A 15,678-nucleotide genomic window follows, 5' to 3' on the forward strand; every position below is an offset into this window, starting at 1 on the left:
TTTTCTGCTGAATAGTACTCCATTGTGTAGATGTACCACATTTTCTCTATCCACTCTTCGGGTGAGGGACATCTAGGTTGCTTCCAAGTTCTGGCTATTACAAATAAAGCTGCTATGAACATAGTGGAACAGACATCTTTGTTGTATGAATGGGCATCTTTTGTATATATGCCTAAGAGTGGAGTTGCTGGGTCTTGTGGTAGGTTTATTCCCATTTTTCTGAGGAATCTCCATACTGCTTTCCAAAGTGGCTGAACCAGTTGGCACTCCCACCAGCAATGGAGGAGTGTCCCCCTTTCACCACATCCTCTCCAGCATAAATTGTCATTGGTGTTTTTGATTTTAGCCATTCTGACAGGAGTGAGATGGTATCTCAGAGTTGTTTTGATTTGCATTTCCCGGATGGCTAAGGATGTTGAGCACTTTCTCAAGTGCCTCTCAGCCATTTTAGACTCCTCTATTGAAAACTCTCTATTTAGTTCTGCAGCCCACTTTTTAATTGGGTCCTTTGCTGTTTTGGAGACTTGCTTCTTGAGTTCTTTGTAAATTTTGGAGATCAACCCTTTCTCAGATGTGGGATTAGTGAATATTTTTTCCCATTCTGTGGGCTGCCTTTTTGTCTTGCTGACTGTGTCCTTTGCCTTACAGAAGCTTCTCAGTTTCAGTAGGTCCCATTTATTAATTGTTGATCTCACTGTCTGTGCTACTGGTGTTATGTTCAGGAAGCTGTCTCCTGAACCAATTCGCTCAAGGGTACCACCCACTTTCTCTTCTAAGAGGTTCAGTGTGGCTGGATTTATGTTGAGGTCTTTGATCCATTTGGACTTAAGTTTTGTGCATGGCGATAAACATGGATCGATCCGCATTCTTCTACATGCCAGTCTCCAATTATGCCAGCACCATTTGTTGAAGATGCTTTCTTTATTCCATTGTATATTTTTAGCTTCTTTGTCAAAGATCAGATGTTCGTACGTGTGTGGGTTAATACCCGGATTTTCAATTCGATTCCATTGGTCTACCTGTCTATTTTTGTGCCAATACCAAGCTGTTTTCAGGACTATAGCTCTATAATAGAGCTTGAGGTCAGGGATGGTGATGCCTCCGGACGTTGCCTTGTTGAACAGGGTTGTTTTGGCTATCCTGGGTCTTTTTTTTTTCCATACAAAATTGCTTATTGTTCTTTCAAGGTCTGTGAAGAATTGTGCTGGGATTTTAATGGGGATAGCATTGAATCTGTAGATTGCTTTTGGCAGGATTGTCATTTTTACTACATTGATCCTACCTATCCAAGAGCATGGGAGATCTTTCCATTTTCTGAGGGCTTCTTTAATTTCTTTCTTTAAAGATTCAAAGTTCTTACGATACAGGTCTTTCACTTGTTTGGTTAGCGTTACCCCAAGGTATTTTATGTTGTTTGTGGCAATTGTAAAGGGTGATGTTTCTCTGATTTCTCTTTCAGCCCTTTTATCATCTGTATATAATAGGGCTACTGACTTTCTTGAGTTGATCTTGTAGCCTGCCACTTTGCTGAAGGTGTTAATCAGTTGTAAGAGTTCCCTGGTAGAGTTCTTTGGGTCATTGATGTAAACTATCATATCGTCTGCAAACAGTGAAAGTTTGACCTCTTCCTTCCCAATTTGTATCCCCTTGATCCCCCTTTGTTGTCGTATGGCAATAGCTAGAACTTCAAGTACCATGTTGAAAAGGTATGGAGAGAGTGGACAGCCTTGTTTTGTTCCTGATTTTAGAGGAATTGCGTTGAGTTTCTGTCCATTTAGTTTGATGTTGGCTGTTGGTTTACTGTTTATGGCTTTTATTATGTTTAAGTATATCCCTGTTATCCCAGATCTCTCCAAGACCTTTATCATGAAGGGGTGTTGGATTTTGTCAAAGGCTTTTTCAGCATCTAGTGAGATGATCATGTGATTTTTGTTTTTCAGCTTGTTTATATGGTGGATTACGTTGATGGATTTTTGTATGTTGAACCATCCCTGCATCCCTGAGATGAAACCTACTTGATCGTGGTGAATGATTGTTTTGATGTGTTCTTGGATCCGATTTGCCAGTATTTTATTGAGTATTTTTGCATCAATGTTCATGAGGGATATTGGTCTGAAGTTCTCTTTCTTGGTTGTATCTTTGTGTGGCTTGGGGATCAAGGTTATTGAAGCCTCATAGAAAGAGTTTGGCAAAGACCCTTCTGCTTCTATTGTGTGGAACACTTTGAGAAGAATTGGTATAAGCTGTTCTTTGAATTTGTGGTAGAATTCTGCACTGACACCATCTGGACCTGGACTTTTTTTGGTTGGGAGACTTTTGATGACAGCTTCTATTTCCATAGGGGTTATAGGTCTATTTAAATTGCTTATCTGTTCTTGATTTAGTTTTGGCAAATGATAGTTGTCCAGGAAGTCATCCATTTCCTTTAAATTTTCGAATTTTGTGGAGTACAGGTTTTCAAAGTATGACCTAATGATTCTCTGGATTTCCTCAGAGTCTGTTGTTATGTCCCCCTTTTCATTTCTGATTTTGTTAATTTGCGTGTTCACTCTCTGCTGTTTGGTAAGTTTGGACAAAGGTTTGTCTATCTTGTTGATTTTCTCAAAGAACCAACTCTTCGTTGCATTGATTCTTTGTATTGTTTTCCTGGTTTCTACTTTATTGATTTCAGCCCTCAATTTGATTATTTCCTGGCGTCTACTCCTCCTGGGGGAGTGTGCTTCTTTGTTTTCTAGAGCTTTTAGCTGTGATGTTAATTCTCTGGTATAACTGTTTTCCTCTTTCTTCATGTGAGCACTTAGTGCTATGAACTTTCCCTGTAGCACTGCTTTCAAGGTGTCCCATAGGTTTGGGTATGTTGTGTCTTCATTCTCATTGAATTCGAGGAAGTCTTTAATTTCTTTTTTTATTTCCTCTTTGACCCAGGGATGTTGCAGTTGAGCATTATTCAATTTCCATGAGTTTGTAGGTTTTCCGCAATTTGTGTTGTTGTTGAATTCTAATTTTAAGGCATGGTGGTCTGATAAGATGCATGGAGTTATTCCAATTTTTTTGTAGTTGCTGAGGTTTGATATGTTGCCAAGTATGTGGTCGATTTTTGAGAAGGTTCCATGTGGTGGTGAGAAGAAGGTATATTCTTTTTTATGTGGATGAAATGTTCTATAGATATCTGTTAATCCCTGTTGGGTCATTACTTCTATTAGACCCTTTGCTTCTTTGTTGAGTTTCTGTCTGGTATTCTTGTCTAGTGGTGAGAGTGGTGTGTTGAAATCTCCCACTATAACTGTGTGGGGCTTTAGATGAGATTTAAGTTCTAATAATGTTTCTTTAACGAATGTGGATGCCTTTGTATTGGGGGCATAGATGTTCAGGATAGACACTTCATCTTGGTGGGTTTCACCTGTGATGAGTATGTAATGACCTCCTTTATCTCTTTTGATTGATTTTATTTTAAAGTCTAGTTTGTTAGATATTAGGATTGCTACCCCCGCTTGTTTCTTGGGTCCATTTGATTGAAAATTTTTTTCCCAACCTTTAACTCTCAGGTAATGTCTGTCTTTGAGGGTGAGGTGTGTTTCTTGTATGCAGCAGAAGGAAGGGTTCTGTCTTCGAATCCATTCTGCTAGTCTGTGTCTTTTTATGGGTGAGTTAAGGCCATTAATATTGAGGGATATTAATGACCATTGATTGCTCATCCTTCTTCGATTTGCGATGGTTGTTGTTGGTGGAATTATGGGTGGAATTTCACCCCTTTGTTCTTTTGGCTGTTGGTAGAGAGGGATTCTCTAATGCTTATGTTTTTCTGGTTGTAGTTAGCTTCCTTGGGTTGGAGTTTTCCTTCCAAAATTTTCTGTAGGGCTGGGTTAGTGGACACATATTGCTTGAATCTAGTTTTGTCATGGAATATCTTGTTTTCTCCGTCTATAGTGATTGAGGGCTTTGCCGGGTATAGTAGTCTGGGCTGGCACCCATGGTCTCTTAGTGCAGGTAGAATATCTATCCAGGACCTTCTGGCTTTCAGAGTTTCCATGGAGAAATCAGGTGTAATTCTGATAGGTCTGCCTTTATATGTTACTTGACCTTTTTCCTTAGCTGCTCTTAATATTCTTTCTTTATTCTGTATGTTTGGGGTCTTGATTATTATGTGGCGAGGGGATTTTTTTTGTGGTCCACTCTATTTGGTGTTCTGTAGGCTTCTTGTACCTTCATTGGCATGTCTTTCTTAAGGTTGGGAAAGTTTTCTTCTATGATTTTGTTGAATATGCCTTCTGCCCCTTTGAGGTGGATTTCTTCTCCTTCTTCTATACCTATTATTCTTAGGTTTGGTCTTTTCATGGTGTCCCATAATTCCTGGATGTTTTGTGTTAAGGATTTGTTGGATTTAAGGTTTTCTTTGGTTGATAAATCCATTTCTCCTAGTGTATCTTCAACACTTGAGATTCTCTCTTCCATCTCTTCTATTCTGTTGGTAATGCTTGTATTGGTAGTGCCTGACTGTTTGTCCAGCTTTTCTATTTTCTGCCTTTCTTCAGATTGTGTTTTTTTTAATGTCTCTATTTCAGTTTTCAACCCTTGCAGAGTTTGCATTGCTTCTTGCAATTTTCTGTTTATCTGTTCGTCCGTTTGTTGCCTTTTATGAACTTTTTGGTTTGTTCTTTCTTCCATTTCTTGCATTTTTTGGTTTGCTTTATGTTCCATTTCTTGGATTTTGTGCTTTGTTTCTTCTTCCATTTCCTGCCTTTTTTGGTTTGTTTCTTCTTCCATTTTTTTCATTTTTTGCTTTGTTTTTTCTACCATTTCTTGCATTTTTTGCTTTGTTTCTTCTTCCATTTCCTGCCTTTTTTGGTATGTTTCTTCTTCTAATTCTTGCATTTTTTGCTTTGTTTTTTCTTCCATTTCTTGCATTTTTTGCTTCATTTCTTCTTCCATTTCGTGCCTTTTTTGGTTTGTCTTTTCTTCCAATTCTTGCATTTTTTGGTTTGTTTTTTCTTCCATTTCTTGCATTTTTTGGTTTGTTTTTTCTTCCATTTCTTTGAGGGATTTTCCAATATCCTCTTTTAGGGCCTCTATCATTTTCATGAAAGTGCTTTTAAGGTCGTTCTCTTCTGCTTCCTTTGGATTGGAATGTTGGGGTCTTGCTGGTGTGGAGTCTCTAGAATCTGGCGGTGTCATATTTGTTTTTCTGTTGCTGACTGTGTTTTTGTATTGTCTCTTTCCCATCTCTTCTTCTAGTGGGTGCAGAAAGAGCCCCTTACTGGTCTGGGGACCAGAGTTCCCTTTTGATGGGTGCTAGCAAGTCCAATAATCTGTTGGTTCTTCTATACCTTGTCCAAATGGTGGTCCGTGGGTGGAGAAGAAGAACAGGAATCTGGGGCGCTTAGCCTCCTACCTGGTCCCCTGGACCCTCTGCTGGGTCCTGTTGTACCTGATCCGGAACAGCTACTCCCCTGGTCTCCCTGGCTCCTCTATTTTCCTGGTCTCGTTGGTGGGAGAGAAGATCTGGAGTCTGGGTTGCTTGGCTCCCGCCGGGATTGGGAGCTCTGTGCAGTTCCCAGGCGATCTGCAGGCTCTGGAACACAGGCCGGGAAGCCGGCCTGTTTACCTGATGCTGCCGGAGGGACAGCTCCACTATATACTCTTATATTGGACTGCATGCTACATGATTGAGTCAAGAGAGGTTATATGCTGATATTCATCTTGGATCCTTTGACTTAATGAATAAGAAATAGTCTGCAAACTGACTCATCCTTAGTGCCTTTTGAGGCTCCCTTGATTCACCCTCCAAGATGCAGAGGCTGGGTTTGAGATTTGTCCTGAGTTTGTTTCTCAGGATAAAGGACATGGATTCATGGGGAGAGACTCTCCTGGTAGCCATCTGACTTTAGGCTATGTCTGTCCTCTGTGGTGTCAATACTTGAATGTCTCACTCATGTCATGGTCTGACCTGCTTCTGTTCTGCATATGAGGTTATAATAGGGATCTAATTCCTCACAGGGGCTTCAAATTGCTTCTTGTGTAGGTTCCTCTCTGAATTATGTCTGCTTCTCCTGGATTCTCTCATTTTTAAAGTGGGTTTGGAACCAATCATAGGCTAGTCCTGTAGATTTAATGCACAGTGTTTATTGATTGTAAGGTCAGGCTCCTGATTATGACCCGTATGTGACAGAGACACGGGATTCCACTTCTAGCCCCTCCCTGTCAGTCTCCCTTATTGCCTCTTGCCCCAATCCTTCTATAGCCACGTCTCCTCTTTCATAATCTCCTCATTGGCTCAGGACCACAGGTCTGGAGATTGAAGGAGGCCTACGCGGTCTCATCTACCTGCTACCTTTCTGTTGATGCTGCATACTGGAACACATTGTTCATGCAATGTGGACAAACACCAGGCATGTCTGCAGCCTCAACACTTGATGTACTAGACCGTTTTGTGTCCACTATATGTCTTTTCATCACAAAACTCATGAAACTGACAAAATCATCAGAAGAGAACTGAATAGAATTCTTCCTGGGGGCACTATGCCTGGAAAAACATTTGAATCTCAGTAGGTCATCTGGATCAAGCTTTTGTTAGATGTACAAAGGTATATCCTCATTTTTCTCCAAGTCTTCCTGCTGCCTTAGTTTGCTTTATGGGAAGGCAGTCTAGCAGCAACAGGCCATCTTGTTGAATAGATTTAGTCACATGTACCAAGTAAATGCACTTTTACTCACACCAAGTAAAGACCAGTGTAAATTGTAAGCAGTCCTGTGAGCTGACTGTCATTTTCTGTCCCCCTAGCATCCCCTGAACATTCTAACAGCGCAGCTTCACCTGTGTGCCAGCAAAATCCACAAGGGAGGATAGCGAAGGTAAGAGGGTCTTTCTCTGAGACTGACAGGTTACCACAGTGGTTCCCTTAAGTTTCAATGGGCATAACATTTTAATTATTAAAGTGATCTTGTTGTTTTTGGTGGTGGTGGGTTTTTTATGCTTAAATGTGTTGTCTGCATGTGTATATTTGCACCATGCATGTACTTGGTACCAAGGAGGACAGAAGCTCCATGTGGGTGGTGGAAGTCAAATCCCAGTATGAGCATATATGTGTGTATGTGTGTATCAAATGCACTGGAACTGAAGTTTCAGATGGGTGTGAGTTGCCACGCGGATTCTGGGAATTAAACCTGGGTCCTCTAGAAGAGCAGCCAATACTGTTTATATCTGAGTCATCTCTCCAGCCTGGTACATCATGTTTTAGAGGTCCTAATGTTGCTGTACACACTAAGCTACTGAAAGATCAAACTTTGGATCATATTTCAAATTATTTCTACCATAGTCCCTAGAAACAGAAAATTTCTTAATGAAAAATACATATTTTTATAGAGGGAATGTGATGTAGGTTAGGGTACCTTCAGTAGAGGCCAAGCAGGTTTTCCAGATCTGCCCTTGAATTGGAAAAAATGTGAAGGGTAGTCTTTAGCACAAAGGACAGACCCCCAGATCTTCTGTTACATCATCAAAGCAAGGAGTCCATTAATATAGGCTTCACCTGACTGCTCTTTTCTATACTGATTATGTCAACTATGGAAAGAACAAAGACCTTGACAGACATTATTCAACATGATCTAAATGTTATTTTTTCCTTTCAATTACAGATGATATCTAACAAACGCAGATGTGGTATGTATTATGGACTCACTTTCTAAGACTCATTTTAGGTGGGAATTGTATGAATACTGGTTGTCTTTTTGTGATGGTACACTGTGATCTGAGATAGCAGAATTCAAGGTTTTAATACTTTTGTTTGGATTTTAAAGAAAGTGACATCCCAAGTAACAAACAATAGACATATGTCTATGTTTGTCATTTTCAATTATGATTCCTCTAGTTATCTGGGTTATTTGTTCACCAAGTTGTATCTAAAAACATCCCAACTACCCAATCCAATTTCTAGTGATAAGTTTGTAAATTGAAAAACCAGAATATAGTTTACTTACAAACATATGTTCAAACTTCACCACAGCCAGGGAGAGTTGGATTACATGTGTGTGTTCCTTTATATATGAACAAACCACAGCACAGACACAGTCATCACAAGGCTCTTTATCTAAAATGCATGTCAAGAGCCCCTTCTTATCCCATCAAGGGTATCATAATCCCTGTGGGAAAGGTCTGCTTTATTGCATCTGCCTACAATAAGGCAAATCCATAGGGATCCCAAACACTATAATGACTACAGGAGTGTTTAGAAGTCCTAGGGATTGTCAATCAGCATTCAGTACATAATGACAATTTTGAAAGGTAAAGAGGCATACATACTTCTTTTCAGGAGACAAGATCAGGAGACAAGTATATGGGAAAGCTGGGTGGATATTTCCCAACCTGGTTAATCATAGACAAGCTTCATTCCAGTAAGATCTAGCAAAAAACAAAAATAAATACCAAACCCCCTAAAAACAACAATAGCAGATTAGACAACATCAACATGGGCACAAAGAGGCACACAATTTAAGTACAGTGTCTGCTGAGAATTCTAGTCACTTGTTTAATGATCTGTGCTGAATCATTATTCAAGAAATCCATTTATATTTTTATTTCTTTTTAAATTTTTGATAAATTTATGTATATTGCTTATTTATCTCTCATGACTCTTAAAAATGCACTCTGCCTTTTTACCTTTTCCCAAATTTGTATCCTTAAAAAATGTCTTTCTAGCCCATTTTATGCTAAACATAATCTCAAACACTTAGGGACATCCACTGACACGGGGTTGACTTTCCAGGGTCAACACTTTTAATTCAAACTGTCCCTCCCTCAAATAGAAGTTATAAATTACCAATAGGTTCTCATGTAGGGGTGAGAAGACATTCCCTACAAGCCAGTGCTGACCTCTTTGATATTGTACAGGTCCTCTGCAAGAAGCCATCAATATACTTTTACAGGAGAGATAGACTCTGAGCAACAAGGCAACATCCTGTCATGGGTAGTGAGACTCCATGTCGCCAATTACATTTTTAGTCTCAGTGGATTTACATAATCATCAGGGAAGAATGTCGTTGGGTGTCATTCTGTCCACATTGGTGTGTCTGCATGTTAAGGCTTTCACTAGTGAGCTGATGTGTTTAAGTGGAGCTATTAAGGGGATTGGGTTAATACATATCTATCATGTCATAAAAACCTGAGTTTCGTGCCACGTACTCCATAGAATGTACCCATATTTGCATGATCTTTGATTTAGAGTGGTGGATTCAGGAAAGCCATAGGTTCAAGACCAGCCCTTTTTAAATAGTGAATTTTAGCCCAGCCTAGGCTAGAGGCCTTTTTCACCAACAAAAGTAAACAATTAACCAATAAAAACAAAATTAATGAAATGAAATAGAAGAGGCCCCAAAAAGATCTCTTTATGGAAAGAGATCTGACTTTGCCCTTAGTGGGATGACTAAATTACAGAGGATAGCCACATGCTCATGAATATATGATCAGTGCAAATTGATTGTGGTGGGTTTTTAGGGAAAATAAAAATAACACAAAGCTAATAATGAGTGGAGTGATATGAATGGAACCAAGAGACTTAGGGTGATAAGTAGGGATGAATGTGGTTAAAATACATTTTACGGAATTCCCAAAGAATTAAGTATTTTTAAAATTTGGATGAGCAAACAGTCAGCAGATACGGTCTGCACTCATTACTCATGTAGCCCCTGCCTTTGTCTTATCTACTAGCAGCTAGAGAGGGAGCCATTTCATTACTGAGCACCAAATCCTTTTTCATGTCAGTTCACATTGAGCATTTATACAGAGCTGGCCCATTTAAGAAGATTTTTTTCCAACCTTGATGTGACGATTTCATTTAGAATTACTTGGAGTCTAGTCATGATGGTAGACACACAAGTATAAGTCACTTCTCAGTGTGGGTCCTTGATGATCCGAATGTCTTGCTGGAAGGATGAAGATGCTGGAGAAAGGCTGTGTTTACTAATTAGGGACTTTCTACAACTGATTTTGGAGGAAATTCATAATTTGAATCAGAGATCAAAGTCAGAGCATCTTTTTCTTCGGTTATTTATGTCAAGGAATTTAGTCAGAACATCGTGGTCATAACCTAATATGGTAATCAAGGTTAAAAAGTTAGAGGAATACACAGATGCTTACCTTCCAAACTCACTTAACGTGATGCCATATGTTCTTCATGAACTGTAAAATATCCTGGATAAGCAAAGGATAAAATATGAACAACCATTGGTCACTGTCCTGTGGAAAACTAAGTTCTTGCTCAGGATTCAGTCATTCCTGTCTAGTCGAGTTGTTCTTGCATTTCCCAAAAAGCATGGAACACTTGTGCAGTTCATGTGCTTTTCCTTATGCTTCAACATTATATATTTTGTTTTGCACTGATAAGACTCCTGGGGGTCCCTATGAAACTTTCAGTTCACTGGTGCAAAGATGTGACCACAGAGGGATTGCATGCACTTAGATGTGTCATGATGCTCTAAATGGGATTTGAATGCTGCCTATAAGACACCACACCAACATAGTCATGCTGTTCTTCTTTCTCTGTCACCAATCTGTTATTTAGACTTTACCCTATTGTCACATCTATATCAATTTAGACTTTACCTACAACCTCATGTGATCCATAATAGACTTTACCTGTATCATCATGTGATGCATAATTAATTGGACAGTGAACTCAGTGATCATCTTGAAACACCATTCTAATTATAGTGACTTACCTGAAAATAAATAAGGAGATCAAATGTACAAACATTCAACTATTAGCAGTTTCCTGTTTATCTGCATGAAGTTGATATAACTCTCCCTGTTGTGAATTCATTCCCAGTTTGTGTCATCGTGAAGGAATTTTATCAAAATCAACATATGGTCCCCCTTAATGAGAACAAACCTCAGGACATCGCTAGTACCTCAAGAGAAACACCCCACATCAAAACAGAAGGTACAGAGGAAATTCAGTAATTATATTCAGTTATGTGTAATAGATGCCCTTTATGCTATGAACTACATGTAAATCTGTGGAGATGTTTTGCTGTAGTTTTTAGTAATGTAGATACTATTCGTTTCTCTAGGTCTTCAGTAGAAGTACAGCCACAGAATTTAAATATTCAGTTAAAGACCACCTTTGCCTTTCATTGAGTAGTGGTAAACCCTAGGAAATTTGAGACTTATCTTGTATGAGTGAGTGAAACTTCACTTCAGGTAGACATGAATGACTGAGTCACCCTCACAGTCACTTTGTCCCAGACATAGATGATACAGATGTGGAAAGTCTCACAAGTGATCTGTCAATGTTCTAAGTCTCAAGAATGAGGACGAAGTTGTGTTAGATACAGGCATTCCTACTCAGTCAGGTCCCTCGAGAGAGGGCTCCAGGGATGGTCATCTTAGACCCTGTGCTTAGAAGGCTAAGGGAGTGTATCAGTAAGGTTTCTGTGTTTTTCCTCTTTCCAATGCATGATAGTTAATAGTGGCAGGATTGAGTATGCTTTGCATCTATTATTCAGAGTCTATATTTCCCAGAATACATAACGTTCTTCCTCTTACACACCAATGCCAAAGATTTTGACTATTGGTATAGGGCTCCTTGGAAGTTTTGTTAGGATTGTGTTCCCAGATGCAGGGAGCAAGGAAAGATTTACTTTGCCATGGAGTTTGAGTTTGGAGTCCATAAATGGGAGCAATAGATAGAAGAAAAATCTAGAAGGAGAATGACATTTCAACCAGAGACCAGAATCAAAGAATAATGAGTGGATATACTGTGCTGATGTTTCTTCCTTTTATACAGTCCAGGATCCGATCCAAGGGAAAGATTTTACCTACAGGGAACAGGTTTTCCCATCTCACTTAATCTAATCAAGATAAACACCAGGGGAATGCCCAGAAGACACAGGTCTACTTAATTTCAGCTTCATGGAGCCACTGGAGGGTCGTTTTCACTTTTGAGTATGAACGTGTGTCAGAGCCAATGTAAGGTCTTATCGTGTAATCCCAAAGAGGTGGAGAAGCAGGTTCTCTCCCTTCTTCTCCCAGGTCTGTGGCAGCACTTCGTGATCCTCTCTTCCCTGTGAATCACTGCTTTCCATGGATCCCACATTGGCTTTTTGTTCCATAAAAACCCCAAGGCTGCAATGTCCTGGGAGTAAGGTCTCAGTGTACACCTTTACAGTTGGTGTGCCTCACCTCATACTGGCTACAAGATGGCTGAGACAAGGGAGATTACAGGTCCCACATCCATCTTGGAGCCTCTGACCTGTTAGGTGGGGTGTGATCTGAACTCTAGCACATGCTTGACATCCTTTCAGAAATTCTTGATTCAACCTCCAATATTCAGAACATGGGTTTAGGAGTTCTAGTAAACACTACATTTGTTCCTAGAACTGAAGGACTATATACACTTGGGTATCTGCTCTCTTGGCACCTGTCTGATCCTAGGGCAGTATCTGACCTCTGTGCTGTCAGTATTTGTGCCTTTACTTGTTATAACCTTACCTGTCTTGTCTTATTTAGGGGAAGGGTTCATGCTTTAGAAATGGCTTTCCTGTGTCTTTCCTGGAGCCTCTTCTTTAGGATGGAGTGTCTTGTTCACTACAAGTGTGTTGGCTTCTCTTGCGTTTTCTAATTGTTTAGCTGTGTTTGGCTCCACCATGGCAGGCAGTATTGGTAGGATTCATGCATTGCTTTACTCACTGTATACTCTCGGTCTCCTGTTTGTGAGTGGTGTGTCCTTCAAAGCCCCAAGACCCCACCTCTAGCCTCATACACTTTAGTATCCCTTCTTGCCTTTTATCTTTCTCCAGAAGTTTCCCCGTTCCCCAAGTCCCATGTTGATTCTGCATTCTTTGCCTAGATAGTAATAGATTTTAGGAAGCTCCGTTCCTTCAATTTTCTTGTTCCTGATACTGCATGCTAGAACACAGTGTCCACAGAATACGACTTAACCCTCTGGCATGCCCCCACCCTCAGTCTGGAGAGTTCTTTTCTTTTTCTGTTATCTCTTCATCACCAATCTCACTGGACTGATAAGACCATTGAGAGTAAAGAGTATAGAAACCTGCTTAGGGACAATGTACCAGATAGTAATTCAAGTCTTAGTAGTTTACATGGTTCAGTCCTTTATCTGGTGGACCAGACTAAAGGGCTCCTGATGACCAACTATGGCATGGATATTTGAAGAGAGAAGGAAGAGCTGAACTCAAACTTAGAGGAAATCTCACAATCAGGGCAAGGCTGTGCACATTAGAACAACAACAAACTCAGAAACTCAGAAAAGGTTGTTCCAAACTTTAGGGATTGCTAGGAAGACGTTAAAAGAGTGACTGACAGTGGCCATCACATCGATCCCTTGTGAAACCACTAGTAACATGACACAAATTAGGGTAGTATCTTGGCCGAAACTTGAACGAACACTTCATTATGTCTCCACTAGTAGCTGAGCCTGAGACAGCCTTTCATGTACAGAATGCCTACTTGACATTGACCTTGTGCAAAAAGGATTTTCCTTAAAGATTTGTGTCAGCTGTACCAAGGTTACATGTGCAGTTGATGGCCTAGAAATATTATAAAGTTAAGAAAAACATGTATAAATTATAGGCCATTGTCTTTTTTTTTACAGTTCATTTACACAAAATACATACAAAGTATGATTAAAATATTACGTTCTCTCATTGTCTACACACTTATAAGCCATATATTGTGATTTCCATTAGAGAGTTGCAAACAAAATCAACACATCATTTCAAATAGCCTTATATGATTAATTTCAGGGTAATAAATGGCTCAGTGGGGAAGAACAGTTGCTGGAAAACAGTAGAACTGAGCTTGAGTCTGATCACTCACATAAAAATGTCTAGATAGAGTTGTTCACTCTTGTAGTAATACAATGTTGGGGGAACAGGCAGGAGTATTTCTGGTGCTTGCTGACTGTCATTCTATCTCCAGTTTCTGTGAGAGATTCTGTCTGAAAGAAAGGAAAAGGGACACATGGATTAAAGGCATGAAATCCTGCCTAAAGATATGGATTAAAAGCCTGTGTCGCTGGGCGGTGGTGACGCACGCCTTTAATCCCAGCACTTGGGAGGCAGAGGCAGGCAGATCTCTGTGAGTTCGAGGCCGGGCTGGACCGACAGCCTCCAAAACAATACAGAGAAACACTGTCTCGTAATATCAAAAACAAAAAGCCTGTGTCTTCACACTCTAGTGCTTATCTTTTCCCATCTGAAAAGTCACTGACATGTGGTGGTCAGTTTGGTACAATTACCTGAATCTGTGATGTCAGTAAGCATAAAATCTGATTCCTACAACGACCCTATGTAAACTTTATCTGCATTTAGAGACTGATGGCAGCCTCATGCTCACAGGCCCTCATTTTGCATGGAAATGCATCACCTTCAGAGAAATGTCTATCCTTTGTGCCTTGTCTTAGAGAAGTCTCGTGTTGTTGGCCTTTACCTTGCCAAAAATGCACAACTCGTTATAATTATTTAGGAGTTTTGGTAAGTTTAAAAGGCTTGCAGATATGCATTTCACAAAGGAGAAATGTTAAAATGCCCAGAAACCTGTGTTTCACAAACACACAAATCACATGCAAATTATCCATTTTGCCATATACTTCCATAAATATGCACCACATATGATGAATTATTACAATTTACCTCTTATTATTGATACCTAGCTGTTGGGGCCTAGCCCACACATGGTCTCTGAGTTGTTTGTCAGCTGATAGCTACAGGTGCATCCTGTTTTCTAGTTCTGGCTTCCTGCCCCCTCATTACCCCACTGACATCAACAACTAGCACAAGGAAAACACACTCTCTTCCACCTGGGGTTTTTCTATTGTGTTGTAAGATTATATATAAGAGTTCTCCCTCCAATAAGAGTGAGACCTTCTAGCACTTGCAAAATAAAGACAAGAGATAGACATCTTAGCACTTTAAAAATAAAGACACACTTTAGGACAAACAGCTGGACATCTAGTCTTTCTTTTCCTGATACCTCTACTCGCTTGTGGTTTGTGTGCCGCAATTGGAGGTTCCACCGAGACCCAGAATGACTTAAAAAGACTGGGAAAGTTCGGCAAGAAACAAGACTTAGGAGAGGAGAGACCCTAGAAAGAAAAGATTTAACAACAGGTATCTCAACTTATAACAGTAAAATTGAATGGTCAAATCCCCAGGCTTTTGCTTAAGAAATCACCTTCTACGGAGAAGGTGTATTAATTTAATCTCCAGCCTTTCACCTGATCCATTGAGGTCAAGAAAGCAATGGGGAACTAAGAGATCGCCCTGAAAGGTTGGCCAGCAAGTAATACTATGAAGGTGTATTGGAAAGGGGTACCAAGTTAGGGGTACCAGGTTAAATCTCCAGCTTTTGCCCGCAAGATCAGGAAAGAAAGGGAAACCTTTGAGCCATCATGTGGTTGCTGGGAACTGAACTCAAAACTTCTGAAAGAGCAGCAAGTTAGCTCTCCAGCCCCCTAAAACAAGGTTTTTAAGAAGTTTATAAGTTCAAACATGGAAATTCAACTGTAGAATGAGCCTCACATATGACCAGAGAGAAATTACTTACCACTATAACAGCCCTGCAGCTCCTGTAAAGTGGAGTACATCTTGCTTGGTACATAGGTATGGTAATTTGTAGATTTCAGTGTTGGGTAAAACTGTTGTTCCTTTCTCTCCTAGAGGCCCAAA

The 15,678-nt window shown here is 40.0% G+C and overlaps 1 protein-coding gene across 1 annotated transcript in view; it reads left to right on the forward strand.

Annotated features, from left to right (window-relative positions):
- Window positions 1-15,678, forward strand: part of LOC106022727 — a 47,557-nt gene that overhangs the window by 16,134 nt on the left and 15,745 nt on the right. The window contains exons 8-10 of the mRNA XM_040755166.1: window positions 6,779-6,849; window positions 7,633-7,657; window positions 10,818-10,931. Coding sequence (XP_040611100.1) covers window positions 6,779-6,849; window positions 7,633-7,657; window positions 10,818-10,931 — 210 coding nt within the window. The remainder of the gene's footprint in view (window positions 1-6,778; window positions 6,850-7,632; window positions 7,658-10,817; window positions 10,932-15,678) is intronic.

This window comes from Mesocricetus auratus, unplaced genomic scaffold, assembly GCF_017639785.1.
Source record: "Mesocricetus auratus isolate SY011 unplaced genomic scaffold, BCM_Maur_2.0 Super-Scaffold_100011, whole genome shotgun sequence".
Classification (NCBI taxonomy): Eukaryota; Metazoa; Chordata; class Mammalia; order Rodentia; family Cricetidae; genus Mesocricetus; species Mesocricetus auratus.